At 48.3% G+C, this 27,342-nt stretch overlaps 1 protein-coding gene across 2 annotated transcripts in view; it reads right to left on the bottom strand.

The window, feature by feature from the left end:
- Positions 1–27,342, bottom strand: part of COL5A1 (collagen type V alpha 1 chain) — a 131,678-nt gene that overhangs the window by 56,836 nt on the left and 47,500 nt on the right. For both annotated transcript variants that reach the window (XM_088525323.1, XM_088525324.1), the window contains exons 5-12: positions 15,898–16,029; positions 13,988–14,134; positions 13,605–13,853; positions 10,000–10,152; positions 9,605–9,661; positions 6,905–6,946; positions 6,535–6,597; positions 703–777 (exon numbers count right to left, since the gene is read on the bottom strand). In XM_088525323.1, the coding sequence (XP_088381449.1) occupies positions 703–777; positions 6,535–6,597; positions 6,905–6,946; positions 9,605–9,661; positions 10,000–10,152; positions 13,605–13,853; positions 13,988–14,134; positions 15,898–16,029 (918 nt within the window). The remainder of the gene's footprint in view (positions 1–702; positions 778–6,534; positions 6,598–6,904; positions 6,947–9,604; positions 9,662–9,999; positions 10,153–13,604; positions 13,854–13,987; positions 14,135–15,897; positions 16,030–27,342) is intronic.

Here is a 27,342-nt window from a genome sequence, read left to right as displayed (position 1 = left end):
TTGGTCACTGCAAGGGCCAACAGATGTATCGCACCGGGCAGCCAAGCTCCGTGTCGAGCACTTGGCCCGGCCGCCCTAGGCACCCTGCCAGGAACCTACACGTGTTTCCCCTGCCATGTGGAGTCTGGACAAGCGTGCTGTGGTTCCTCATTAACGACTCCTCCTCTCAGTACCTAACCAGTTATTTTCAGCAGCTGGTTTCCTTAGGGCTTTCTCACATCAAAGCAGAGACAACCATAATCATTCCTTTAGTGTCCCAGAACCAAGAAGGCTGACTCAGGACTTGCTAACTTGGTGCAGAGCAAAAACACAGGGCAAATTAACCACTGGGCATCAGAAGAGATCAGTTAATTTAGGTGCTCACTCCATTGGTACCGGTTTTGAAGAGCCTTTAGAAGTTCCTCACCACAGAGAGGGTTTTACTATAACCTTGGCCCTTGGAGGTGTCTTCAGTTATCTCATGACTTTCACCCCCCCAATACCATGCCTAACCTGAAGTACTTAAACTTAATCATTGCTCTGCACTTCTGACTAGTGAAGATGACCCAGGACTTGGAAAAATGTACATTTCCGAGAAGAATCACCTGGATTGCCCTTGTAAATGAGGAGAGGAGGGGACTTCTGCAAGAACTGGTACTAAGCAGTAGCAAAGCACAGGATATAGTCATTTTAATGCTATTTTTAAGCTACATTCATACTTACAGGCAACATAAGCATTGTCCCTGGTGGTCCGGGCAAACCATCTGCTCCTGGAAGACCTGGTCGACCAGGTGGTCCCTAGAAGAGAGGCAAATAAAAATAAATTTCTATAATGTCATCTGAGTCATGGCCTTACATAAGCAGTTGTGGCTGTAAAGGCACGTGTCACACCACAAAGGGCTCCCTGTCTTGACAGATAGATAGTGAGTCCTTTAGCACCCCGATGCTGAGGCAAAAATCTGGGAAAGCAGATCTGTAAATGCACATGGTTTTCCTTAGCAGCTCTCTCTCCTTGCATTCTGGCCCCTGCAGTTTCAAGGTCTGCCATACCCAATGAACAATAAAAACCTCTGCAAGGTTCCAGAGCAAAAGAATCAATGTTTACTTAGGTCTGTTAAAAATCTATTAAAAAAAGTATATGAAGCTTCATAACTCAGGCTAGAGAAACAGAAATGTGGAAAGATAAATATATTTCCATACATGTTCAGTCATCTGGGTCATTCCATTTTTCTCTCTTCTTTTTTTTTTTTTTGTCCTATGAGGCTACTTCTGTCTACAATTGAGCACTGCTGTCAGCAGCAGTAAATCAGCAAAGCTCGGAGGATTTCAATGGAGCTATGCTGATTAATATCAGTTGAGTATCTTTAACTCGCACTAAAGAAACGAGTATGCAGTAAAAGATCTATTGATGAACCCATAAATAATCAAATATGGCCAATTTTCCTACGGCAGCCCATAGATCATTTGCATTCCCAATTGTGTACTCGGTGGAAAGTTTAAATTAACCCAAATTTGCACATCCGACAATCCTACATGCACATGAGGATGACCTCCAACAACTCAACTTGCCTGCATAATTGCAATTATAACAGCAGCTCCTAGAGCTGAATATATGACAGGGAGGCCAAGCCAGGGTGCTCGTGTCACGGGGAGGTAACCAGAGCTGCCTGGCGGACACCTCTAGGCTGAGGACTGAGAACACTCATAACCTTAACAAATACCAATAATATATTCATTTTTGCAGATCCAAAGCTCTTGGAAGGGCAAGCAACAAATATCTGCATTAGTTCTCAGTCCCTTCAACCTGCCTACAAGCCCATACACCAAACTAAAGTAAAAATAAAACCCTGCCACAAATCAAAGACCCGGATGCACACGCGACAGTAGAGACAGTCCTTGACTTGGGGAAACAACACGCTCATGGGACGAGGCAATGGGAGGTGGTAAAGGTGAGAGAGGGCACAGGGAAAGGGTACAAAGTGCTGAAAGCAAAGCACTTGGAAAGAAAATAAACAAACAGAAACAAATGGAAAACTAGAACAACAACAAGAAAAAGGTAACTGAAGTGTTATCTTAGCCCTACTGTTTCCCAGCGAGATTCAGGTGTTTGCAGATCTATTTTTGGAAATGCCTTGAGACCTGTTTTGCCTCGGGCTGAGTTTCAGGCACCAGCCAGGAGTCCCGATGCAGGAAAGGGAGCGGATGGGACTGGGAAGCACCATTCCCACCCTGCCTGGATCAGCATCCCGGACCAAGGCTGCTCCCAGGGCTGCAGCAAACAGCGCTGCAGCCCGTGATTTATCAGCCACCCCCCAGCAGGTCCCTGTGTGCGGGGGGAAGCTGCCAAGCAGCCCGGCCATCCGTTTTCCACGACAGGTTCCTGCTGTTTACTCGGCCTCTCCGACACCGGGTCCCTGTCGCTGCAGATGAGGAGCACATCGGCACAGAGGGCAGCCCCAGCTGCTGCATCAGAAGCCCAGTAAATAATTTAGGCCAGACTCATCTTATACAATAAACTCTCCTTCTTCTCTGCCCCCTCTTCAGTAGCTTCAGTCCCACCTACGATGGATCTCTGTGTGCTTTGCCTCACAAACGTTGGTGGAAGGTTTTTGCACATAAATGCCCGGGTTTGTTTCAATTTGACCATGTTAGGGCTTATTTCAGAGGGTACAAGGAGTAGAAGAGGCAATGAAAGGAAGGAAAAAACAAAACCATAAAGCATTGCTTCCATTTAAATCCAGGCTGGTTTTCTGAAGCCTTTAAATGCTTTTAGGCACCTTAACCCAGCAGACTCTCAGCTGGTGTAAATGAGCATCACTAATTATGTAAATAGAGAGCTGCTGATATATAGCAGCCAAGGAGGGGGACTTTAATTTTTATTTGGTGCAGTGCTCCAAAATGCCATGCTGAGTGCAAGCATTAATGTGATCCTGCAAGGAACCGTTTCGCTGGATATCTCAGTGTGTTGCTGCTCGTGCGGCTGTAACGAGAGATGGTGACAGACAGGCTGAAGGCAGCTCAGTGCTCAGCACGGTCCCCAGCAGCAGCGGCATCGATCCACTTAAGAGCCCACATTTTTGAGCCTCCAAATTTGCTTGAAGTCCCTCTCAAGGATTACACTTCTGCCCTATTCAGGCCTGGCCAGAGCATTCTGCAAGAAAACAGCTTTCATGCAGTATTTTGGGGACTTCGAGGTAAGGCCCCACTTGCAGTCTGATGGGAAAAAGGGCACCCTGAAAACTTTAAATATTTCAGAACTGCAGGAAGGATTTTAGAGATGCATTACATTTCTGAAATGCAAAACTGGCCTCACTGGGAATAAGTCCATTGGGAAGCGATGCCTGCAACAGTCTTGGAAAATATAACCACTGCTTTGAGCAGACTCATCAGAGAGCCCAGCAGCAGCAAAGTGCCGACGGCTTCCAGCACAGGGTGCAGTAGTTAGAGAGCTCCAGTCTGTTCTACTGCTGCAGATCATCTTGTAAAAAAAGAGCCTATTTTTCCCACTTCCTTGGTGTTCCCAGGAAACAGCTCTCTCTTCTCCCAAGTGCCATATTTCTCCTTCCCACTACTCAGAAACCTGCCTAAACCCTCCCAAACTGCCCTCGTTTCTCCAAAACCTCCCACAACCAGGCTGCTCTGCTGGTGACGCCAGCGCTTCCCAGCATTGTAAAATAACTGGGATAAATGAACAAACTGACGTGATGAATGGAGCAGAGCTAAACACGCGTTGGTCATATTAACAAAGCTGAATATTGGTGGTACATTAACTCGGTGCACCTGCCTGATTGCAAATAAAAAGTCTTTCCATCAAACGCAGGCATATGAGATGCTCCTCGCTTTACACACACAAGTGCCACGTAAATTCATGAGCTATGTGCAGCTTAATAATAATAATAAACAAATTAAAGAGGGGCTGCTTTAATTGGAAAGGAGTATTTTAACATGGTCGCAGCTCCTGGCTCTGCAAGCTCATCCCTTTTCTACATGCAATATGTTGCATTTGGTTGTAGGGGATTGGGATGAGCGTCCATCCTGCTGTATCGGGGATTTCTTGGGATGCAAGAGCTGCCTGGGACCTACCCAGCTGAACTGCAAAGGTTCCCTGATACGGTCCAGCACCCAACAGATGCAGACGCCCCTCTCAGCCTTCCTGATGCAGGGGGAATCGGCACCGCGGTGTCTCCAAGGGTTAATCCCCCCGGAACAAGCCTGAGCCTGCGGTCACGTATCGACTTCCTCAGCCTTCCAAGGCGCCGATCGATGGAGCACAGTCAAGGCCTCTAGTTCTCAATCATGTCACAACCACAAGAAACGCTATTACTGCTCCATCAAAAAACAATAAATACACCAGGAGCTTCAAGGAGGCAGGGGCTGCCTTTGCAGAAGGGCTTCAGAGAGGCCATGGGCGCACAACGACCAGGGAACTCCATCCAAGATGCTCAGGAACCAGCAGAACAAAGTAGCTTAATTAAAAAATAAGTGCCCAAATTTGGGCCACCGATACTCCAACACCCAAGTTATTTCCCTAGGCACTCCTTCAATCTCCAGGAGATGCTTCCCAGTCCTCACGGTCGTTCTATTTTGCAGCATACATGCCATGGAGCAGGGAGATAAACAACAGCTTTCACCTATTTACCTTAGCAAGGGAAAAGCATTTGGTCAGTCTGTATGATCAGTGCTTGCATATTTTGGTATCTTTTAATGTGCTCTAAGGTATAAATGTGCTTAGTCATTTCCAGAGGTGGATCAGCTCTGGTGCCAGCAACCAGACCAGGAGAAATAAAACCAGGGGATTTGATGCACGGCCGATGGCAACTCGAAGTGCCACCTCAAACCTCTCCCCTTGCTTGGGCTTTCAAAATTAGGCTGAAGTGGGATTTTTTGTTTTGTAGTGCTGAGATCTTGTGCAGATTCTCTACAAAGCAGCAAGTGCTCCCTTAAGTTTATTCTAGGTCTTAGGCTATGCAATTAAAAGAGAAAAGAAAGGTTAAAGAGAAGATAGACAACAAGGTATCGCCATTAGGAGTCAAAGCAATTAGCTGCAGTGAGAAACACATCAGAATAGCAGGGCAAAACTCTCCCCTCTCTCCCTTTCCTGCTTAGGGCTCGTTCAAACCTCATCAGGCCATAGAGAACTTAAGAGCATCAGGGAACTTGCTGCCAGGAGAAAAACTGGGGGTCCAGGGGTCCCTTCTGCTGGAAGCCATGGGACAACCCGGAGGCAAACGGGACAATTCCCCAGCTGGAAACCAGTCCTGCAGGGCTGGTAAACCAGCAGAAGATGCTCCTGGACACCGGTGCCTGCTGCAGGTATCAGGCTGCTTATGGGCCACAAAAAAGGTCTCATGGGCCCTGGACATCTGGAGGAGCCACTCAGGGAAAATCCTGATTTAAACCTAAAATTAGACCTCTCCAGCCATAGTTTTTTAGCAGAAAAAGCAAGAGTAATGTTTCCTAACAAGACTCTCTTCCCACCCTCACTCCCTTAACCTTTTTCCTAGAGCAAAGCAGTGATTTACACGCTCCATCAGCTGAACCCAGGCTCTTCCAAAGGGACTATTGGACCCCTCCAGCTTTAGACTTGAGCTGAGCTGCTCTAGCAGCCGAGGCTGAGGCTGTTTTAGCCTTTCTGTAAAACCAGAGCCCTTCTGTGCTATGGTGAATCTTCCACTAGATGTCAGGCCAAAATTACCACTCCACACACAGCTAGGAACACCATGTAGCCCGGAGGAGGCAGCTTGGCTCCTGCAGAGCCCATTGCACAGGGGGAACCTTTCCATGCTGGACCACCTTCCATCAGCAAGAGGAATAGACTTTGCACAGGGATCAGTGGTTCAGATACAAAAGCAAATGGTCATTTCTGGGACTCAGGTCTGCAGAGCAAAGGTTTTCTTTCTTTTTTTTTTTTTTTTTTTCCCCCCCCAGTATTGCAAAGTTTATGGATTGCAGCTGGTTTGGTGCTTGACCACCACTTACTGAATCAAGGTTCAGCCGTTCCCAAGCCCAGCCATGGGATTTGAGGTTACAGACCATAATGCTCAGGAAATGCTACCTTGAGCGCAGACATTAGTGCACAAAGCATCGGCTAGCAGGGATAAAATTGATCTAAAGCAACGTCAGATACGCAAAACCTAAGTTACTGCACTGCTGAAGTACATAAATCAGTCTCTAGTGACTGCTGGTACAGATCAGCAATCCATGGTCTAAAAAGGTGAGATGGTGTGAAGTGAAACCTTCCCAATGGAGCAGTCAGAGAGAAAAAAGGGAGGAAGATGCTCTTGTTTAACCTGCAGAAAATCCCTCGTCACATTTACCCTGCTTGGCCGTTCCCAAATCATTTGTCCCCAGACACAAAGCCCTTACCCCTAGCCCAGGCTCTCTAGGAGTGACATCCCCTCAGCTTAATTTGGAGGGAATGGGGTTAAGGACTCCAGGGATTGCTACCAAAACCCCTGTGGGATATTTTAGGACTGTGATGATACACTCAAGTCCAGCTTTGCATGCGTGCAGCGACACAAGGCCCCAGCCAAAGCACAACATGTGGATACTCACTCGCTCCCCAGGGTCACCCATTTGGCCCACGGGTCCAGTCGGCCCTGGTGGTCCTGGCATGCCCTAGCATGGAAAAGACAGAAAAAAAACAGCTATTAAATAAAAAGACTTTATTGTTTGTAATTTATTTGCATAAAGAACAAGAGAAAAGGAATTAGGGCTGTCGATTTTGGCTCCAGAAAACTGACCCCGAAGTTCTTTTAATACATGTACATGTCTTATGGAAGTGATGGAGCCCCCAAAACATCTGGGCACACCAAGCATCTGCACCTGGGGCTATGCACAAACCTATGCATATAGGTTTATATATAGGTGCCCTGCAGCGGGGTGGGCATCCCTCCCTCCAAGCTGCACACAAAGCTCAACTTACCGCTGGGCCTTCGGGACCGGGTGGCCCTTCCACCAGCATGCCCTAAAACAGGTAGAAAGAGTAGGGATTAGCAAGGGGCCTCCTCAAAGGCATCCAAATACAGTGCTTAAATGCCAGAGCCTCATTTGTTCTTCAAACCCCCTGAGATTTTGCTCCCCATGGATGCCAGGGCACAGCAGAGCAGGGCAAAATCCTTGCCCCAGCACAGGGGCATCTCTCCTGCTCTGACCTTGCTCCCTTAGCTCCAGGACAGGCAAACGGAGCACACCAAGGCACTGGCAAGCCCTGCTCATGCCAGCGTAGGAGAGAAGAGCTCCTCTTCCAGAACGAGATGTCTGTAGACCCAAGCAGCTTAACGAGGGGGAAAAAAAAAGTTAATAATCAAATTGCAAGGTGGTTTTGAAATGACTTTCCTAGCAGGCTGCATGCTGTGATTTACTCTGTGTACCTAGGAAATCACTCTGTGGGCAAAATGGTAGAATAATGTTATTTCATTCTTTTTAATCTAAATATTTTGTCATAACTTTAAATCAGGTATGTCATGTCCTTGGTAGAACTGGATATTTTTTTCCTCATGTGTATGTAAGAGAGGAAATAAACCTTCCAATGAACCTGGCAAATGCTTTCAGGGAAGGAGCTGGGATGATCTGTTGGGAAGAGCCCCCCGGTGAGCGCTGCCCTTTTCCTTCTGGAGCTGCGACCGTGCACCCAGCGGGGCACCCAACTCGAGCCAAAGCAGGTTCAGCTCAAAGGCTTCTCCACAGAAAACGGGAGAAGGAAGAATGTTTCTCCTTTGGGATGAGATCAGCCCATAAAAATCAGCAAATATCCAAGGGGGAGCCTGGAGGAGGCGAGCCCAGACCACAGACCACTTTGTGCTGGGCTCAGCCGATGGCTCTAAGCCACCAAAGTGTCAGCTGAGGCCACGGCGGATGGGGCTGAGCTGAACGAATCCAAAATGCATGGAGGAATCCAGAGATTCCTGCCCCCAAAGTCCACAGCCCAAGAAAAGCAGAAATGGAGCAAAACACGCTGTCATGTGTGGTCTTTTTTCACTGGTAAAGAATTTAGCTCGCAGCCTTCACCCCATATCCATTTTGCCTGCAATTTCACACACTTCTATAAATTATCCTGCTCTTCTGGGTGTACACTGGGCATTCCCCTATCCTGCCCTCTCCCAGGGCAGCCCCGCGGCCAGGGAGGCTGCTCTGCAAGGGGGAAGGGCCTGGCCTAATTAGCCGATTCCGGATGCAAACAGCCTTGGCATCTTCCCATATTTCTCCGTTGGTTTATGTTGAGCTCCGGCTTCGGGGACATCTGGAGATTCTCCTCCACGAGACATCTCAGCGGGAGGAGCGGGAAGCACCCGGACCGGGGGAGGAGCGGCCGCTCGGATGGATGGGGCGAGTGGATGGATACGGATTTGGGACTACCCAAGGGGGAGAAGGGCTGCCCATTCTGCCCAGGGGTGCATTTCCCTTTCAAAAACCCTCCCTGCATTCCCAAGCATCATCCAGGAAAGAGCAAAGGCTTTGAGGATGGAGGCATCCTCAGAGTCCCGCGGCTCTTCCAAGCCTCTGGAATGCTCCAGCCTGTGCTGCCCAGCCGCCTCCAGCGAGCGTCAGCACCGAGTAAGGATGGAGAACGGCGGGATGGAGCGAGAGGAGGGAGAACCTCCCAGAACCTGCTGCTGCCGGGGCTTCTCATCCCCCTTTTTGCAGCAGCTCCGATCACAGAAAGACAAAAAGTGCAGCAAATCCCAATATCCCAGCTGAGTGCGACTGAGCGGGGAAGAAAGCGGCATTTGGTCTTGTTTACTTTCTGGCAAAAGCTATACGTGCTCCAGTGTTTTGAAACAGCGAAGGCAGCCAAATTCCTTCTGGATGATTAAATTTAACTCTTCTGCTCGCTCGGTAACTCACATTGGTTCTGGACAAGGGCAGGCCAGGCTGGGGCGGCTTCGCTCGCCCCTTCCCTGCTCCCCATCCTGCCCATTCCCAGCTCCCATCCCAGCTCCGGCTCTGCCTTTGTTTGCGGGAGAGCCCACAAGGAAGCGGAGGAAGGAAGGGTTGGAAACTCTGCTATAAGGCACTGACTTGGGCTTCCAAAACGCTCCTGCTGCCTCTTCTCCCTGCCCCCAGCCGGCAAAATATTGGGCAAGGAGGGAAAGGGAGAAGGAATTAAAAGAAAAACTAATGGGCTCCGAGCGCTGGGAAGCGCTGGCGTCTCCGCGGGCGCCGTGCTGGCACGCTGCCAATCAAAATTAGGTTAATTGAGTTGCTGGTGTGCAGCGAGCGTGCGCTCGGCCCCGGGGACCCGGCGGAATGGGGTAATTGGAAGGGCCCAAACGTCCCCGTCACCAGCCCGGGCAGGCAGCGGCCTCGGAAGCTTCACCAAGCCCATGGGCTCATCAAAGACCCTGCAGAGCTGGGAAATTCTCTGTCCATTGCTTCATTTTTAAATAGTCTGGATTTTGCTTGGGCAAATGCAAAATTTCATGGGAAATTCTGCACTTCCTAATTTAGTTTGCTTCTTGAGGTTGACAAAAATAGAGAATTTCGTGTTAAAAGACTTCTAAATAAGCAAATAATTGTTCCATGAGAAATGCTTCATGCCAACTGTTCCACTGGGAGTATCAAGTCATGCAGAGGACATCCCCCTTCTACCTTTTTCCTTGGAAAAAAAAGAAGTTGTCCTCACCGGTTCGATAATTGCAGGCTCCCCTTTCTGCCCTTTCTCGCCCCGTGGGCCACCGATCTATAGGACACAACAGAGAAAAAGTCAAACAGTCATAGGGGACATCGATGGCCTCATCAGCTAGAGTGGGAGCAGGAACATATTGAGGAAATTATATCTTGTATTGGGGAAAATACATATTGGGGAGAATTATGCAGGCAGAGGACCATTAATATTTGACTAGACATAGAGCATCTCTTCCTAGTTTGGGCAAAGACTTCCCTCCTGCGCAAAGATCCATTTCAGGTGCATGAATCCATGGCTAATTCCTATGCTATAATGATGGGAAGAAGAACATTTGGGACCAGGTTTAGGTTTGATGCTGTCTGGAGGCTGGAAAACCCCCAGTGCCCTCTTACCCCTTCGTAGATGGTGTCCTGGTTGGCCGGCATTCCCGGCCCAATATCAGGAGATACTGTCCGGTCATAATAGCTGTCATAGTAATTCCCATCATATTCTTTTATTGTTTCCTCGGTGAAATCTTTATCCAGGTCCTCTCCTCCTTGACCACCCTGAAAACAGGAATAACATGTCAACATGCAAGTCTCTTTATGCCTTTATATCCTTTTTATATCCGATTATGGCTTTTTCCTTTTTTTTTTTTTTTCTTTTGTCACGGAAAAAAGCTTTAGAACAATGATTGAAAATAAAATTCACAATAAAAGTTAACGCCTGGAGTTTAAAGGTCTCCAGTGACCCATAAGGGTCCTGTGTTGGGAAAAGCGGATGGGATGATGTCCTTGTCTAAGCGCACAGCCTGGCATTCCCCAGGAATTCTCCATCCGTCTATGAAATGCTGCAAGGGTCACATTCCTTGGAAAACGAAGCACCCCGCAAGCACTAGATAAGCCTAAAAACCCATGAGATGGGTCTTGAGTTCAAAACTTCCAACTCATCTCTTGCAGCCTGAATACTGGAGTCACTAGATTATTAAGCATCAAGAGTCCCACAGCCAGTCCCGTATTTTAAATCCATATCAGAACACAGTGAGTCATTACTACAAGTATCAGGTTATAGGAGGAACTTTGGAAAAATCCAAGTTTGCTTGTATGAAGAAATCCTGTTTGTTTAGTCTAGAATCCAGGCTGTAACTGCGCTTGTCCTAAGAGCAGAGCAGCAATTTTTGAAAATCTGATGCAATAACCCCCAAGTCCTTTCTGAATCTTCAAAGTAACAGATGTTCTTGCTCACAGACAAGGACTTTTAGATGAGCACCAGAATTTCCCTGCCTTCTGTCCAGGTCTGTGTGTGAAAATCACACCCCTGCACTTCTTGCAACCTCATAAGCCAACTGTCCCTTGGCACCCTTCAGTCTGAGGAGCAATATAAGGAAGAATATGTGCTGATAATTGTTTTGTTTGCCTTCTTTCCTGGCCAGGTAATGAACAAAGTATCCATAAAATGAATTATTTCCAACACTTCCAAGAAAAAAAATCTCACTACTAAGAATCCCAAATTACTGTTAAATGCCACCATCGCTTCCAGACCTTGTGTTTCTGCCAAAACTGCTCAGCATCTATAAGCGTGAGCATCTGTATTTAATAGGCAAGAGGTTTTAAAACAAGAATAAACTAAATTTCAATAGTCACCCCCCACCATCTTGTCTTTTTTTTTTTTTTTTTAAACCTCTTCAAATCCAAGTATTCTTAGCAGAAATTACAGTTTGGCAATTGCTACAAGGGTAACTTTCCTTCCTTGAAAAATCCACAAGCTCCTATATCAGAAAATCCTTCAGGGGAAAGGAGAGGTTCTGCATGCTGAGATTTGTGCCATTTGGTGCTGATGGGAAACTCCTAAGAATAATTTTTCAAAAATGCTGTTAGGAAATTTGGATCACAAAATAGCCCGGAAGGAAAGAAAGAGGTCAAAAATGATCACACAAAATACAGCAATTCTGTTTTGTTGTTAATTGCCTCATTTAAATCAACTTTAATCTTCCCTTTTGAGAAAGCAAGGCAGGTTTGGAGCCTTGGTACCTGCACCTGGACAAGGAGAGCAGACTGCCTGATGAAAAACAGGCAATGAACAGAGTATATTTCCCCCTGGTTGCTCATGTTCACAGCACCACTGCAACCTGCTCCAGCTCAGAATCGCTTCCCTGGCATTTATCACTTACAAACCACAGCAAAATCCAAGCCCAGGGTGAATTCATTGACTAAATCTAACCCACGGGCTCCAGAAAGTTGCTAAATTCCCTTGCAATTCCCACTAACTAGCTGAATGGCTCCAGCGGTCCATATCTCCGACCAAAATCCCACTCCTAATAACAGGCGTTAAGCAGGCGATTACATTCACGAGACCCAGACCCCAGTGTGCTCCTAAGCTGCTCCATCTGCTGCAGGATTAAAGGACTTGGACCTCCTAAGAGCTCAAGGCTACAGCTTCCAGAACCTCCTGGGCAGTCCTGATGCTCTCCAGGATCCCTGCTATGGTCACACTGCGTTGGCCTTCGCCCAAGGGCAGGTCCCTGCAGCAGGACCAGCTGCATCATCTGCTACATGAGGCCCTTGGTCCCCTGGGACAGGCAGCCATCCCAGAGCAGCCTCCAGCCTTCCCCTTCCATGGGAAAGCAGCCCATTTCCTCACCTGAACTTTCTTCAGTTTCCTTATCCCAACAACTGAAGTGGCCTTTAAGTCTCTTATTCCCTCTTCCGTTTCTTTGTACAAAGTCACCTTATCCAATCCTTAGTTCTTCTCTATTAGAAAGTTCTAGCTTGGCCAAACATTTCTGGCTCTCTTTCCGAATGCAGGGAAGTTTCCCTTAGGTTGGTGCTTGCATCCTCGATACCCTTAAGTGTCTCCTTTCTCCTTCTCCATGCATCCTTTTGGACACCACAGTTTGTGTCCCCAGTTGAGCAGACTCATCCCTGCCTTGTCACGAGCCCCCAGCTGGGGCTGCCTCTCGCTCCAGCTGTTCAGCTCTCTGCTTGGACCCTTTCCATGTCTCCGCTTCCCACTTAATTCAAGCTTTTTGGGCCAGCTCCAGTTGTTCTGGCCAGCTTCGGCTGCCTCTTCTGCCACCCTTCATTGATTCCCAGATAGCTTTGACTTTTGACAGTCCCATAACTGAATTATTAATATACAAGCACAAAGCTGCCAAGCCCAAACCAACCTCCCTGGAAACATTATCCCACTATGGACTCTACTTCCCCATGATCCTGGGCAACAGAAACCATTCCTTGTCTAGCACAAAGTCATTCTCTTGCATTGCAAGACACACACCCAAGTGCATGGAAATTTATTGCAGTTTGATCTGAGAATGTGACCAACATTCATATATTTGAGCACCAATACAAAAAAAGAAAATCCGGGCTAGTCTAAGGGTAGAATATTCACAAGTGCAACATGATTCAGTTGTATTAAGTGTGGGTAACTAAAAATGTAACTGCTCCACAAAGTTGGCTATGGGACCTGGAGCGATATCATCTTTTAGCAGATCTGCACAAAGGGAATACCTGTCTGTGGGAGAGTTTAATAGCTTGGAATTGAGGGTGTTTTTTTTTTTTTAATGGGGAAAATTTTTTAAAAGTTACAATCCAAAAAAATGTCAGAATGCAATTCAGTGAGAGCAGTAAAATGAGAAATACTGATGCTCTCTATGGAGTCAACATTTTAAGAATTTATATCAACAGCTCTGAAATAAAATGGTCTTGCTTAAGTTTTTTACACTAAAACCTCATTTTTCTTTTTGTCAAATTGTGCTGCTTGCAGGAAACGCTGATGTCAGTAAGAACAGATTTCTCCACCAGGATAATCCTCAACCAATTCTACATATCTGCAGTGCACGCCCTGAAACATGGCCTGGAGTGATAATATTTTACGAGAACCTCCCTATTCCAACAGCTGCCCAAGTCTCTTAAAGCTTTACCACACGCGCATCAACTCCTTTCTCCGAGGGCTAGGAAATACCAAAAAAAAAACAACTCAAATTGGGAAAAATGCATGAAGAATTATGAAGAATTACCTCGGTGTCATTGTAGGTGATGACGGTGCTAGTGGGGAGCTCCGCTTCAACTGCGTTTTCCGTAAGCCCTCCCTGGGGATCCAGCTCCTCGTTGTAGTTGATATCCTCGTAAGGCGGAGGTGTGAAATACTCCTCGTTGATGGTCTCGTAGTTGTACTCGTCCACGATGGGATCGTCCACCTCGCGCTCCTCCTTCCTCTCCTTGCCGGGGGCTTCTCCATCGGGTGACTGCGTGGGCGCAGGGTAGTCCTATTGCAAAAATGGGGTGAAAATGGTAAACTGAGGTAAACTGAGCATCTGCATCTTCCCCCCAACTCTCCCATCAGTCGCTCTGGAAAGGTGCAAGGGGTTACCACGATTCCAGGAGGAATCCACGTTGGTACCTGCTTGGTTTCGGGCCGCTCTCCCGCGGCCGCCTCTGCAGGGCCAGGTTTGGTGGTTGGGGCTTCTGGCTTCACGGTTTCATCCACATCCTCGTAGTAGGGGTATTCGTAGTAATAAGTGTCGCTTTCTCCCTCCCCATCCGTGTACTGCCAAGAGAGCACGAGAACACGAGATAAATATCCAGCACGCCAATTGAGTCACCCAGGATAACACAATAGAAAGGAAAATAAAGATTTTTTTTTTAAACAAAAAAGTGATTTTTTTGAGGTCACATCTTGCATATTCAGGGAGGGGATGGAAAACCTTGAACCACGCAGCCACTCCGAGAAGCAGCTCTGCTATTTTCATTCATGCAACTGCAATAACAGCACATGTGCGACTCCCGATCCACCCGCGGCCGGCGGCCCAAACGCCTTCAAAACCAAGATGTTTTCCGAGCTTTCCACAAGGCGTCAGTCAGTCATTCTTCAAGATGAAAAACAAACAAAACGTTTGGTCGCAGCCGGGCACGGCACATTCCCTAGCCAGGCCACTGGTTTCCCTGGCGGGAGATGCCGGCACACGGGAGTTATCCCGGCTCCGAGCCCCGCGGCCCTGCAGAGACAAGCCAGCCCTTGTTAGCCTGCTGGCTCCAAAAGAGGAGTTTATTTTCCCGCTCCTCTGTATTTTGACCATGCCGGAGTCTATTTTATTCTACTTATTTATTGGTTCTGCAGAAGCTGGTGGAGCTGTTACAGCTTTTTCCCGGGGCTCGGAGGCAGCACCTTGCTCTGGTGCAAAGTGACCCGGCTGCAATGCAAACAGCCCTTGCAAACGTGAACCCAAAAATCCTTCAAGTCACGGGTGGTTTCTTACCTCAGGCCCAAACCCACCCCAAAAGCAGCATGTTCACTGCCCCATGGACTCGCAGGGACCCGGAGAAGCCCTCAGGTACAAGGTCAGCCTAAAGGAAGGGCAGCCTGTGCCTGCAAATCAGACACTGGGAGCAGCCAAGATTTTCAGAAGCGCCTGAGGATGCTAGACAGTCCAGTTCCTGTGAGCGAGCTTGAGACCCCTTAAAAAAAAGTGCAAATTCCAAGTGATGGATGCAAGGAGTCGTCTGGCAATCAGCCCCATTCAGACATCTCTAATTAGCTACAGAAGTAAGACAGGAGCAGAGCACTGGACGTAAAAAATAAAAATCTTTGGCTGAAATCTGATGCAGTGCAGCAGTAAAGTACAACAGTTTATACAGGGGAACATATCAGCTTGCAGCATTCCTGTCAAAATGAAATATAAATGGCAAATGCATAGGCAAATAGGATCCCCCCAGCCATACCTATTTTTTCAGGTAGTAACAAAGAAAGATATTCTTTTAAAATGGGCAATAACAAAAATTCAAATTTAGAAACAAGTCTTGCATGGGATGGCAGCAAGCAAGGAAAGGCAGCAACATTTCCACTGCAGTTACTGATGGCCATAGGGCTCCAAGTAAACACTCCCTTTAGTGACTAGGAACAGTGCAGAAACAAAACAAAATTCCTAAGGGAAAACCCAAGGCAGAAGCAGAGCTGGGATGCAAACCTGCAAGCCCTAAAAACAAGCTCTGCATCGGCGCTGCTTCCCGGTGCCCGCGCTGGCTGCGCGGCCTCCGGCTCGCAGAGGAGGAAAAACTATTGAGGTCAATAGACCAGAAGAGAGGGAAAGGAAAAAGGCAAAGTTTCAACTTGACTGCTCCCATTGATTTCGTTATCCAAATGATGCTGTTAACCGCAGGGGGAACACGCGAAGATGGGCAGATGACTTATGGATGATCTGCGGGGAAGCGGAGCAGAAGGAAGTCTGCACCGCGGAGGCCGGCGCGCCCGGGAGGCCGACGGAGCAGCCTTCATCGCCTCCCCTCCGCCTCCTCGGCGCGCTCCCCACTCACGTATTCGTCCTGGTTGGGGTCCTGGGACTGGGGCGAGTCGGGGACGGCGGTGTCGCAGTCGGGGCTGTAGTGCTCGCAGTAATCGTGCGCTGCTCTGGGGTCTGCCACGATCAGGAGCTGCTGGATGTCACCCTGCAAGGGAAGGAAACGGGTAAGGGAAACGGCTACGAGGGGATAAGAACAGCGAGAAATTAAAGGCAGATCAGGGAGCTGCTCAAAACTGCGCCTGAGCTAAGCCAGCCGCACACGTGCCCGGTCCCAGGGCTGTGTCAAGCGGCCACTTAGCGCCGGTCACCCTGCATCCCAGCAGCATCTTTCCAATGGGATAATCCTATCTGGAGAGCGCTCACCAGCCCTGGACAGGCTCAGTCCTGCCCTGCCGACCCGGCAGCGCCGACAGCCCCAGGGACAAGAGCGAGGGAAGAGGTTCTAGGGGCTTCAGCCTCTTGCTCATCCTCAACTTCCCACCCACAGCAGCTGCCAAACTTAGAAACACATTAGAAACAAGCCTGATAAGGAGGGAAAAAAAAGAAAATCAGAAGTGGCTTCTTGAAAACCAGGCGAGTTTCCTGTGACTACCTAAGGACCCCTTGATACTCAGCAAACTAAGCACAGCACAGCCGAAGCCCGGGGGTCAGGTCCAAATTGCTGCTTAGTTTTCTAAAGAACCACAGCACTGCTCAACCTTTGCGCCAAAACACAGTTTATCCAGTAGACAGTTACATAAGAAAAGACTTTACTACTTGAATTATTAGAGCTGATGCTTTAATTGGGGAAAAAGTCTCATTTAATAATAGAAAAGTATTGCTAAGGCATCAGGGAGAAAAAAGAAGAAAAAAGAAGCATTACAGCAAAACTGGGAGGATGACTTGGGCATGTAATAGGAACCAGAAGCTCAGGATGGAGTCTGGCCAAAATGTCTAAAAGCCCCATGGAAAACCAGAGTATATTTTTGAACCAACGGGCCGGCTCTGCTTTTGTGCATGCAAGCGACACCCGCTCCAGCTGTGGGAGCAGACGGAGCGGGAGGAATTCAACCCTCGGAGCCATCGGCGCCGATGCCATCTGGACACCCACCACGGCACCCTCCGTGTCCCCCCAAAACGAGCCAGTTTCTTCAATGCAGAAACCCCCAGGAGAGGAAGGGCTGCGAGGAGCTGCACGGACCCAGCGCCATCCCGCCCTGCTCCGCGTTCCCGCTGCTGCTCCCTGCGACATCTGGGCAGCTTTCGAGCGCTCCGCGAGTTATCCCAAAACTGCGGGTTGGTTTTCGCTTATTAGTCATAATTTCCTGTGACTAACCTTTGCAAGATTAGCAGAAACGTCTGCAAGCAGGTTTCCAATTACTGCCTTAGATCAGAAAAGGGCTTTTATCCCCCTTTGCGATTATTATTATTTGCTTTTGTCATTGCTGCCTTACGCTTTTTCCATCTAACCACTCAAAACTGGGATGAAACACAGGGAAAACGGTCAAAAAACACCAGGTATTTTTCTCACTGAGCTTTTGTCACACCGATAGCGAGATAAGCAAAGGGAACAGGGCCAGGCTGCTTACCTGGCTAAGATAATTTAAGGTAATGATGTGAATATCTGTTTAGCTCCTATTTCCCAGGACAGGTTCTCAACTACTTCTGTCCCTTCATGGCCAACTGACTTAAGTCACCCATGTCCTTCTCTTGGTTGGTGGCTGCAACTCCCCACTTTCCATGAGGCTTTGGGGACTCTCCTGCACTCCTGGGACAAGCTGAAATAAAACAGCCACCAACAGACCTGACACTTGTCTCCAAGAGGCAAGGAAGGAAGGCTGAAAGCTTTTTCTTCCTGATAAGCACGGATTTACACCTCAAGGAGAGCTGACAGGCTGTATCCTATAAGTAACGAGGACTAAAATTCTGTTTCCTTGAGGAACAGATAAAGCAAAGAAAGGCACGTAGGCTAAACGCAGTGCAAAAGGTTAAGCGGAAAAGAATTTTTCAGCGCTGAGTTTGCTTTTCGTCTCGGCTGACTGCAGCTCCTGAGCTACGTACGGGAAGAAATCCCAGCTCGACGCTAAGCGTCCTTCCCGATTTCCTTTTCGAACCCCATCAATCACCCTGCCCATCGCTCCCTTGCTGCTCCAGCAGCAACATGCAAGCACGTAAAGCCAGGAGGAAAATCAACACATCGGATTTTGGAGGAATGAGAGCCCGAGGAACCATCCGAGCTCGCGGACGCTGCGATGAGGTGAGCAGCTGGAGAGAGGGGAGAGACTCCAAGGGCTACTAGACCATTCATCCTTGTTTCATTAACAGCAACTGCCAAGCACCAGTGCGTGCCCTGCCTTAACACTTAGAAAAGGAAGACAGAAGTAAAAACCTTGTTAGCAAGATTCCCAGTCAACTGACCTCATCCTTCAGCGCAAAACAATAAAATGGGCTAATTTAGCCAGCAATAAAAAGCCCCACTATCTGCACTTCACAAAAGACGCACAAAGCTGTGCTGTCAAGACGCCCCATTTCTTTGATTTAAAAAGCTGACTTTACATAAAGCAAGCTGTGCGGGGAGGCTCACGAGCCTTTTGTGGCCTCTCAAGTGTGTTGCTGCTAATAAATATTGCCCCGATAGCCGCCCCCAGCCCGGCATGGGTCCGTGCCCTCGTGCTCCCCATGCACCCCAGTGACAGACCTTCCACGAAGCCTTTGCAAGATCTATAATGTGTAACTGCACCCAAGGCGGCAGCTTGAAGGCTTTACCGGCCAAATAATTGAGGTTTTTAAGTCCTATTTTCAAGCAAAGCCCTCAAGCCAGGGAGGAAACGGGTAAGCGCAATGGAAGGGGCAGCATGGCCCATGCCACCAGCACCATCTTTGGGCACATTAATGTGTTGGTGGTGCCTGGACACATGGAAGGCTCAAGAAAGCACTTCCAGATGTGATATATTCCATCCCTGGAATATGACTAGCAGGTGGATACTGTCAGGAGCCCCCACCATGAACAAGAGCCTCCCAAGGCTTCTGCTAGCATCAACCTGGCCCTAAATGCCATGGAGCTCCTTGACTTTCCAAACGTTTTCCTGGAGTGTTATCCCAAGAAACTCAAAAATGGATTGCAGCTGGAGCCACAGCCTCCTTAGTGCAGATTCTCTCGTTACTGGGACAAAGCTAGAGCTCAAACAGGAGTATTTCACACAACATTTCAGGAATGGAATACTTCATGGCACATAAGAGACTAGTCCAAATTTCCCAATTTAACAAAAATCTGAAGAGGGGAAAAAAGGTCAGTTTTGTCCGAAAAAAAACATTTCATTCACCAGAAGGTCTATTTAAAAAACTGAAATAAATCCCATTTTGACCTTTATTCATAAAAATTCCAAGGAAGAGGCAAGACAGCACATTTATAAAAGCAATTGTGAACTGAGAGGTTTTATTTGCTCCACCAAACAAATGGAAGTGCTAACTGTCACGACCAGTGCGAGTTTGTCTGACGTTTATGGTAAAGTCATTTATGCCGGATGACTCATTTGCGCTATGGATTAAGTTCCATAGGGCGAGTTTAATTCAACTCCCCAACCAGCTCCCAGACAAGACTGGAAAAGCTTTTCTGGAGCAGTTTTTAACACTTATTCTATACGTGTGCAAAAAAATGTCACATCGCTTCCAATGACATCAACTTCAGTAACTCGGAGAAACTGCTGCGGTTCAACAAAACAAACAGCCGGTGAGGATAAGAGCAGTGACTTCATCTGGCATTGGCAGCAGCTCCATAAATACTGGAATTCTTTGGGGCTCTCACCGCAATGCACTAATAATTAACTGGACTGTTGTTTTAGTGCCTTACAACAGAAGTCTTAGAGACTCTTACCATCAATAAAAATAAATACTGCTTGATGTGTCTTTTTTAAACTCCTACATTTAAAGCAAATAACCACAGGCCCAGTCCTGCTGCAACAAAGAAAGGTCATAAAAATTATCAGAAGCAATTGGGATGCTGCTGTGTTTTCTTTTATTATGACATAAAACCTTGTTGCTTCTGCAAATGCAACTGAGTCAGGTGGCTAAAGAGTGGCAGAAGTTCAATGAGAGCCTATGATGAAGTGAAGGCTTTGAAATCCAGGCACCAGAGAGCCTCCAAAACACATAATCCCTGTCTTGGAGAGGGCCTGCCAGCCCTCCGATGTTCCCCTTGATAGAAGGTGTCATTAGGGCTTGTCCATGGATGGAGGCTCTCCCAATCCAGGCTCCAGGTGACTCCTCGTTTGCTGGGATCTAAATGACACCCTTTGAGCTTCCAAATAATCTCCAGAACAAAACTGCAAGGCAATAGTTGGACAACTGGCTCCAAAAACCCCATCTGAATTCACAAGCAGTCATGAATCAGCTACAAAGCCTTGGTGGTGTGGACAAACCCAAGGCTCCTAGCACTAGGGTAGGAACCTCTGCTGACCCCCTCCTCAAAAAAAGCCATACTTGATTACGCACAAAAGGGACGGAAATTTCCCCAAAACCAAATACGGCCCCAAGTAAAAGCATTTTGCAAGAGCCAACAACGCTCCCTCACTCCCACTGCATCAGCACCTCGACAACTCTCTTCGCCCAACACGTTTCGCACCTAATTCTGCATCCCCATCTCCAAACAACCCCGCTACCCTTCCGACACCACATTAAAACTAGAACAGCTCTTCAGAGAGCCCAAAGGCCCCTTCCCAGGGGTGGCACTGCCCGGCAAACGGCCTCGCTGGAGCAAGTGGATCCGTTTCTTATACCCTGGCAGTGTCCAAGCGGATTAGGGCTCCGGCCGCGACAGCTCTGCCAGCACAACCCTCCCCACGAGCTCCGGGCGCTTTAACCAGCACCTCCTTGCTGGAATAACAACGAGCAATGCTCTCCTGCGTGAACAAAAGCCACATGGCTCTTTAACTCCGGAAAGCTCCCCCGAAAAAGCCTCCGCTCCGCCAAAACCCAAACACCCGTCAAGGGCTCGAGCCATCAGCAGAGGGGGAGACGCTCATTCCCAAGTGGTTCCCTTCCCCCTGCTCATTCCGGTGTCCCACAGGAAGACACAGGAATGTCTCCTCCATGGGACATTCCTGGGAGCTGCATGTTCGGCCCCAGCGCCCTCTCCGCGATGAAGCCGGAGCAGAGCCACGGCCCATGCCAAGGCCTATTCCCGCCTGTATGACGGCGCAGGCCTAATTCCCAAAGACAATATACACAAAGTATTAATCAGCAGTATGGATTATTTACACAACAGTGCTTTACAGGCGGCGGACGGGCCCAGCCGCCATTCCAGAGAGTTTCCTATTTGTAATGGATGAAGGATTTTCTTCCCTTTTTCCAAATGGCTGAGTTTGTCAAATCCATTAATCATTCCTAATTACACATGCATAATTCATGCAACTTTCCATAGACTCCTCATCAAACCCCAGCAGCACAGAGCCCGCGTCCCTCCGATCCCACGCGGCAGCTCTACCTACGGCTCCCGGATACCGGGGTGCCTTGGGAAGGGAGAAGCATCCCCCTCTTGGTTTTTAATACAATATATTGGCTTTGCTGGGCACCATCCCAAAGGGGAGACATCTTTTTACCTCACGAGACACGAGTCCTCCCCACCTGCCTCGCACCGGGTGCCCTTTTGGGCAGGAGCCGCTGCTGATTCATCCCCTGGCGCGTTGCCTAATTGAAGCTTCCAGCCTTCCAGAAGAGGGGTCTAATCCTGGTTTAAAGGACCTGAAAAGCTCCAGGGCTGGTTCACGCTTGCAGGCAACTGCATTTAACCTCATGCAACCCCACACCTCGCTGCCGGCCAAGGGGCCGCAGAGCAGGGCCCACAGGGACGTCACCTGCCCACAACGGGTGTCCCATCCCACCAGAGCCCCTGCCAAGCAGTGGAAAAACCCTGATAAGATCAGCAGATCAACAACTTGCCCTTTAATTATGACCCAGGAATTTAAGGCAGATAAAGTAGACAAGAAAGCAGCTTGAGAAAGGGACAGCTTGGGAAGCAGGTGGCATCGGCAGGGGACAACAAGCAGCGAGGCTACCATGCCAATACTGCAACATTGGTGCAGCAGGGTGTTGTGCAGGAGCTGCTCAGTTATCTTATTTTACTCTAGCAAATAATAGTGAAAATACGAGCTGGTGGAGAAGAGTTTGAGATGCACTTGCACCTTCTAAAGCAAAATCTCTTTATGTAGAATTTTTACGAGCAAAACCATCGTTTTGGGTCGCAGGGAGCACAGTTGGGCTATCGAGTGGATTTCTCTGGCTCTGCAGGCTGGAGAAGGGCCGGGCTGGACAAGCTCTTATATTTGTTTCTTCACTGCAGCAGCACGGGCAGAGCTCATAGGGGAGGTTTCTGTAGCTATTTCAAAGAGGAAGAACACAACGACACATAGTTCAGGCCTTTTTAAAGGCAAAGAAAAACAAAGAAAACCCTGACAGTCCCACTTCACTCCAATAAAGAGAGGATATTGCTCTCAAATTTTTTTTTCCTGTTGTAAAGTCAGTCTTTCTCTTTGCAAAAGGAGCATTTTTAAACTTTTTCTTTGTGTGCAAGTTGTATGTTCTGGGCAGACGTCTGAAACCCCCCAGCAGATTAGAAACATATGGGAAGAACACGGAATCCAAACCACACGTTTTCATTAAACTGCATGACTTCTAGTTCAAATTTCATCACATTGAAGTAAATATTGCCAGCACAAAGAACTACGGGGAAGCTAGGTGACTCTCCTTAAAATGTTCCTATCTTGAGAACAGATTCAGTCTGTGTGTTGCATGCATGGCAGGTGTGGGCATGCTGGAGAGAGACACCTCTGCTAAAGAAATAATCCATCCTCCCATCCATCTATGCCAACATGTTTGTAACAACTAAAAATTCACCTCACTTTCATACACCAGAAACCCCGGAGTGATTTAATATGAAGTTTTATACTCTAACACGTGAGGAAGTCTTCTCCTCTAACAAACCATTAGGACAGCAGTGCATTTTTTGGCTGGTTTCCCTGGAAAATAAACCGTGCATGATCTCTGCACAGCTACAGGTGTGTGTGTCTGCCTCAATAACTCCCGGATCCCAGAGCTGATTTCAATCACATCTGACAGAGGAAAAAGGCTCGAGATAATTAAATCCCTATAAATGTCATGGAAGGAGGCAGCCAGGTAAAAAGGCCCTGTGCAAGTTCACTGTCTGGAGGGAGGCTTTGCAGGGTGAGTTTGCATCTTATTGCCTAGAGAAGCATCCACAAGATGACATCTCCTTCATGTTCCAACCATAGGACAGGCTTTAAGCGACCACAAGACACAAATTAGAAGGAACCCAGACTTGACTAATTCCAGCACTCATGGAAAGACTTCAACCTCAAGGCATCTCTAGAATTCCCAAATCCAACAACTGAAGAAAAGATGAGCTGAAGCACCACAAAATAAGTGGTTCTTGCTGCATGTCTGTCTATACATAGAAAACACCCTCTCCTCCTCCTCAATTTGTCAGGCACATAAAGAATAGAGGGGAAAACCAAGGCTCTAACCAGCACCCAGGGAGCTCTCACCCACATCCCCCAGCACAGGGACCATCACCACGTGCTGGCCATGGCCACACCTGACACGGGCATCCAGGTGACCTCGAACAAGCCACCACGAGTGATTTACCCATGCACAGAGCAGACTTTAATTATCACTGGCTTTCCAGCAAGCACGCTAGGATCAAACCCTTGAAGTTGTTTTCCTACATGGCCACACTGCAGTTTGCTGCTCTGTGATCTCTGCCTTCAAACTCTTCATTTGGTAACGTAAAATCAGCACTTAGAGCAGATTCCACACAGACAAATTACAGCATTGATCTCTCAAAATAGTGGCCCCGCAATCACATGGGCTGTTGTCACTGTCTGAACCCTTAGCCTTAATATAAACTTTTAACTAGGGCCACCATAGCCATTTCTTTTTCCAGATTACAAATATCAGCTAAGAATAATGTAAATACATACAATATCTTCTAAAAGACCTTTAGACTACTTAGAGATTGTATTGCCGAGTTCATAGCTTTTTTTTTTTTTTTTTTTTGGACTATAACAGACCTAATCCCTACAGGCTTTCAATAGTAATGCCAGCTAAGAGTAACTTTACAAGCAGGGATTAGGGATTGCAAGGCAGGGATGGGTTTTCTGTGAACCTAGGTGAGATGCCAGGCAGTGTGGCCACATGCCATGGACCAAGTGTCCAGCAAGGACCACAGTTGGGACAAGCAGAGATGCCACCCGCTTTGTGGGTGCCCCGAGCACAAGGTCCCAGCCTTGCCTGGACAATATCAGTGCAAACTGCAACCCTCGGACTGAGCCCTGCTTAAAAACTGCAGTATCTGATGGCCTGCGTGCTGGGGGAGGCACTCACATAAAGGGAGGACAGTTTGTGCCTGACCTTCTACTGTCCAGCATGGAAATTAAAAAGGGAAAAGAAAAAAAAGAGCCCAACCCTGGCCTCTGAGAAATGAATGGGGCCAAATGAATGGATGTCATTGTCTGTCATCTGCCAGGGCTCTAACTGGCAGTTAATAAAGCTGAGAGGGAGAGAGGGGATGAAACAATGAGCAATTCTGCCATCAGGCCCTCGTTTTTGTGTCCGGTGTATTCCGAATCACACAGCAAAGGCTGTGAGGATTTTAGGAGCGCCTCTGGCTACCCAGGAAGCCTCTTGTGCACCCCTTTTCTCCACACTACCGGGTTTGGGCCCTAAGCAGGGCGCCTCAGGCTGCCCCAGAGCTGCTTTTGGGGGTGAAGGATCAGAGGAGCCGAAGGAGCCTCAGCCTGGTGGCCACCGCGGGATCCATCCCAACGAGTGACAGCAAAGCCATCGTGGCCCCTGGCAACACCTTCCTGGGACTAACCACATTCAGCTACGGTTCTCCGTAGCTCTAGGATGGATCTATTTTATTCCTGGGTGGGTTTTCTTTGCTTCCTGCTCCCCTGTCACTAACTTTGCGTGGTCTCTTGTTATCAGTGTTGGTTCCCTGCCTTCCTTGCTGCAGGGTGAACACAGCCAGGCCCCCTCCCTGCCTCCCTTTTCGGTGGGAGCCCATGGGGGTGTCTGGGGTGAGGTACCAAGCACCGCATTCCCATCCCAGCAGGAGCAGTTTGCAGCTCTGGATTGCACAAATCAATCAAGGCTATGGGGAACCCTCCAATTCTGCCTCCCCCATGGGCTAAAGCCTTTCCCAGCTGCTGAAATCTGCTGAGGGCATCAGTTCTGACCAGCAGTTTCATCCAGGCTCCCCTTCTATTCCGACCGGAGGAAATTGCAGGGTTTCCAGGGGAGAGGAGCTCCAGCCCCACGTAGTGCAGCAGAGTCTCCAGAAAACTCCGTGCAAGCCCAAATTACAGGGCCCAGGGCTGCCAAAGGCTGCCCAGGCTGCAGCCGCCTTCTTGTGGGCGCACAGACCTGACCACATACTCAAGTTTCATATTTTCTTTACCATTTCATATTTTTGTTACCATTCCGTATTTTCTTTACCGTTCCACCTAGTGCTGCACTCCCTCCATTCGCCTTAATCTCCTTATGTCACCGTGTTACCAAGCACCGCTCAACCCTGCTCCAAGTTCCCCTCCTTCATCCAACTCAAATAACCCACTAATAGCCAACAAAAAGCTGCCTTTTTTCCCCATAGAAGTTATTTTTCAATGACATATGCGTGAAGCATACAGGATAGCTTAAAACCAGATTCCCCCTCCTTGCAAGCTGCAGTGCGTCGCCGCGCGGCTCTTCTGCATCTTCCTCCTTTGCCCCAAAACTTGCCGTTTCCTGGCTCCAGTGATTTATTTCCCTTTAGTCTATGGAAAATTAGGAACAAGATTAGATCCTGCTCGCTGCACCGCCCACACAAAGCTGGCTCTGCAGGCGTATTGTAAGCAGGGCTCTCACACCATGGAAAATATGTAGTAAATTTAGTGAAGCTGCTGGCCCGAGTTGCTGCGGGTGCTGCACCGAGCCAGCCCCATTCGCATCCCACTCAGCCCTGTGTAAACAGGGAAACCTGGAGGGTGCTGATCCCAGCGACCCAAAACCCTGCAGGATCAATCCCACACCTGGCTATGAGGGAAAGCGAGGAGCAAAGGGAAAGAGCAGAGGTAGGAAAGGCAGGGAATGAAGCTCAAGGGACACCAGGGGAGCCTGGAGACAACCTTAACTGTTTTTAATATGCGCTCACCCTAGGAAATAAGGGAGAAATAAGGGGAATCATTACCCACGTGCAAGGGATGAGCTCTCAATAGATTGCTGGACGATTCACACCGATGCTATAAGGGAAGGAAAAGCAACCAGGCGCAGTGCAGAGTTTTCCCCTTTCCCAAGCTAAGCTCTGTCCACAACCCGGAGATCCACCCCAAGTTATCATCCCCAATCCTGCAGCAGCTCAGGATTGAGCATTTCGGATACACAGAGGCTTTGAATCAGTTCCTGGAATGTTTCCTGCCCCAGGAGGTAAACACAGAATCCAGGTTTTATGGATTGAAGTAAATGGGGAAAAACAGATCTGGCTGCCAAAGTTATCTCAGGTTATAAGTGGGGCTGCATGTTTAGCCATGGGGATATTTGCTGACACACTCGGAATTTAAACTTAACACCAAATTTTGGTTGCAAAAGAATTTCCCTGTGTTTGACAGGCAACCATCACCAAGTCATGGAGCAGCAAGCAGGACCCAGCTGCCGGGACCACCAGAGAAGGACTTTTGTGTAGGTTCCCAGTCCTCTTTGCCACCATTTCTGCAAATCTGGGCATCCCTGCTCCAAATTCCTTCCTTCTGTGGTTGTTTCAAGAGCACTAATGTCCAGGAAAGATAATTTTTCCTTTGTGCAGGGCTCTCATCTCAAATTCTGCTCTCAAGTCTTGTGTTGAAACATAAAAACCTGCTTTTAGCTTCCATAACCAAACCAACTGGGCACCAGTTTTCATCCCAAAACAGGGCTTGGGTTCCTACACCCTATGGCCCGAAGAGGCCAAGCTCAGCCTAGAAATGTGCTTGTGTGGCCAAAACTCACCAAGAAAGAGGAGATAATGCAGGGTGACTGGCACGGCTAGCAGGGACTAAGCATCATAGCCCAGGTTGATGCTTCAAGCAGCAAAGCTGTAAGAGGGTAAACATAATTTGCAGATAAATTTGTGCCAGGCATCAGGGCCCCAGGAAAACCTCGCTATGTTTGCAGACATTCCAGAGAAAAGAACTGCGGACAAATGTAATTTGCACCACAGATCCTCTCATCTGCACACGCACATCTCGCTCCAGTGGCCAGAGCACTGTTTGTTCAAGCAGCCCTGACCTCCTGAACCATGGCCAGTATGTGGCTACGTGTGCAGAACAATGAGTCCACGCTTAGAGACTTTTTTCCATGTTCTTGGAGGGAAGAGAAAACACACAAACCCCATCCAATACTCTGCACAGCTCATTAGGAATCCCCTCTTCCAGCTCCTGTCCCCAGGGTG

Source organism: Tinamus guttatus, unplaced genomic scaffold (genome assembly GCF_059628265.1).
Source record: "Tinamus guttatus ecotype Peru unplaced genomic scaffold, ASM5962826v1 Tinamus_guttatus_pri_ptg000226l, whole genome shotgun sequence".
Lineage (NCBI taxonomy): Eukaryota > Metazoa > Chordata > Aves > Tinamiformes > Tinamidae > Tinamus > Tinamus guttatus.
This window is presented reverse-complemented; position numbering and strand designations above follow the sequence as displayed.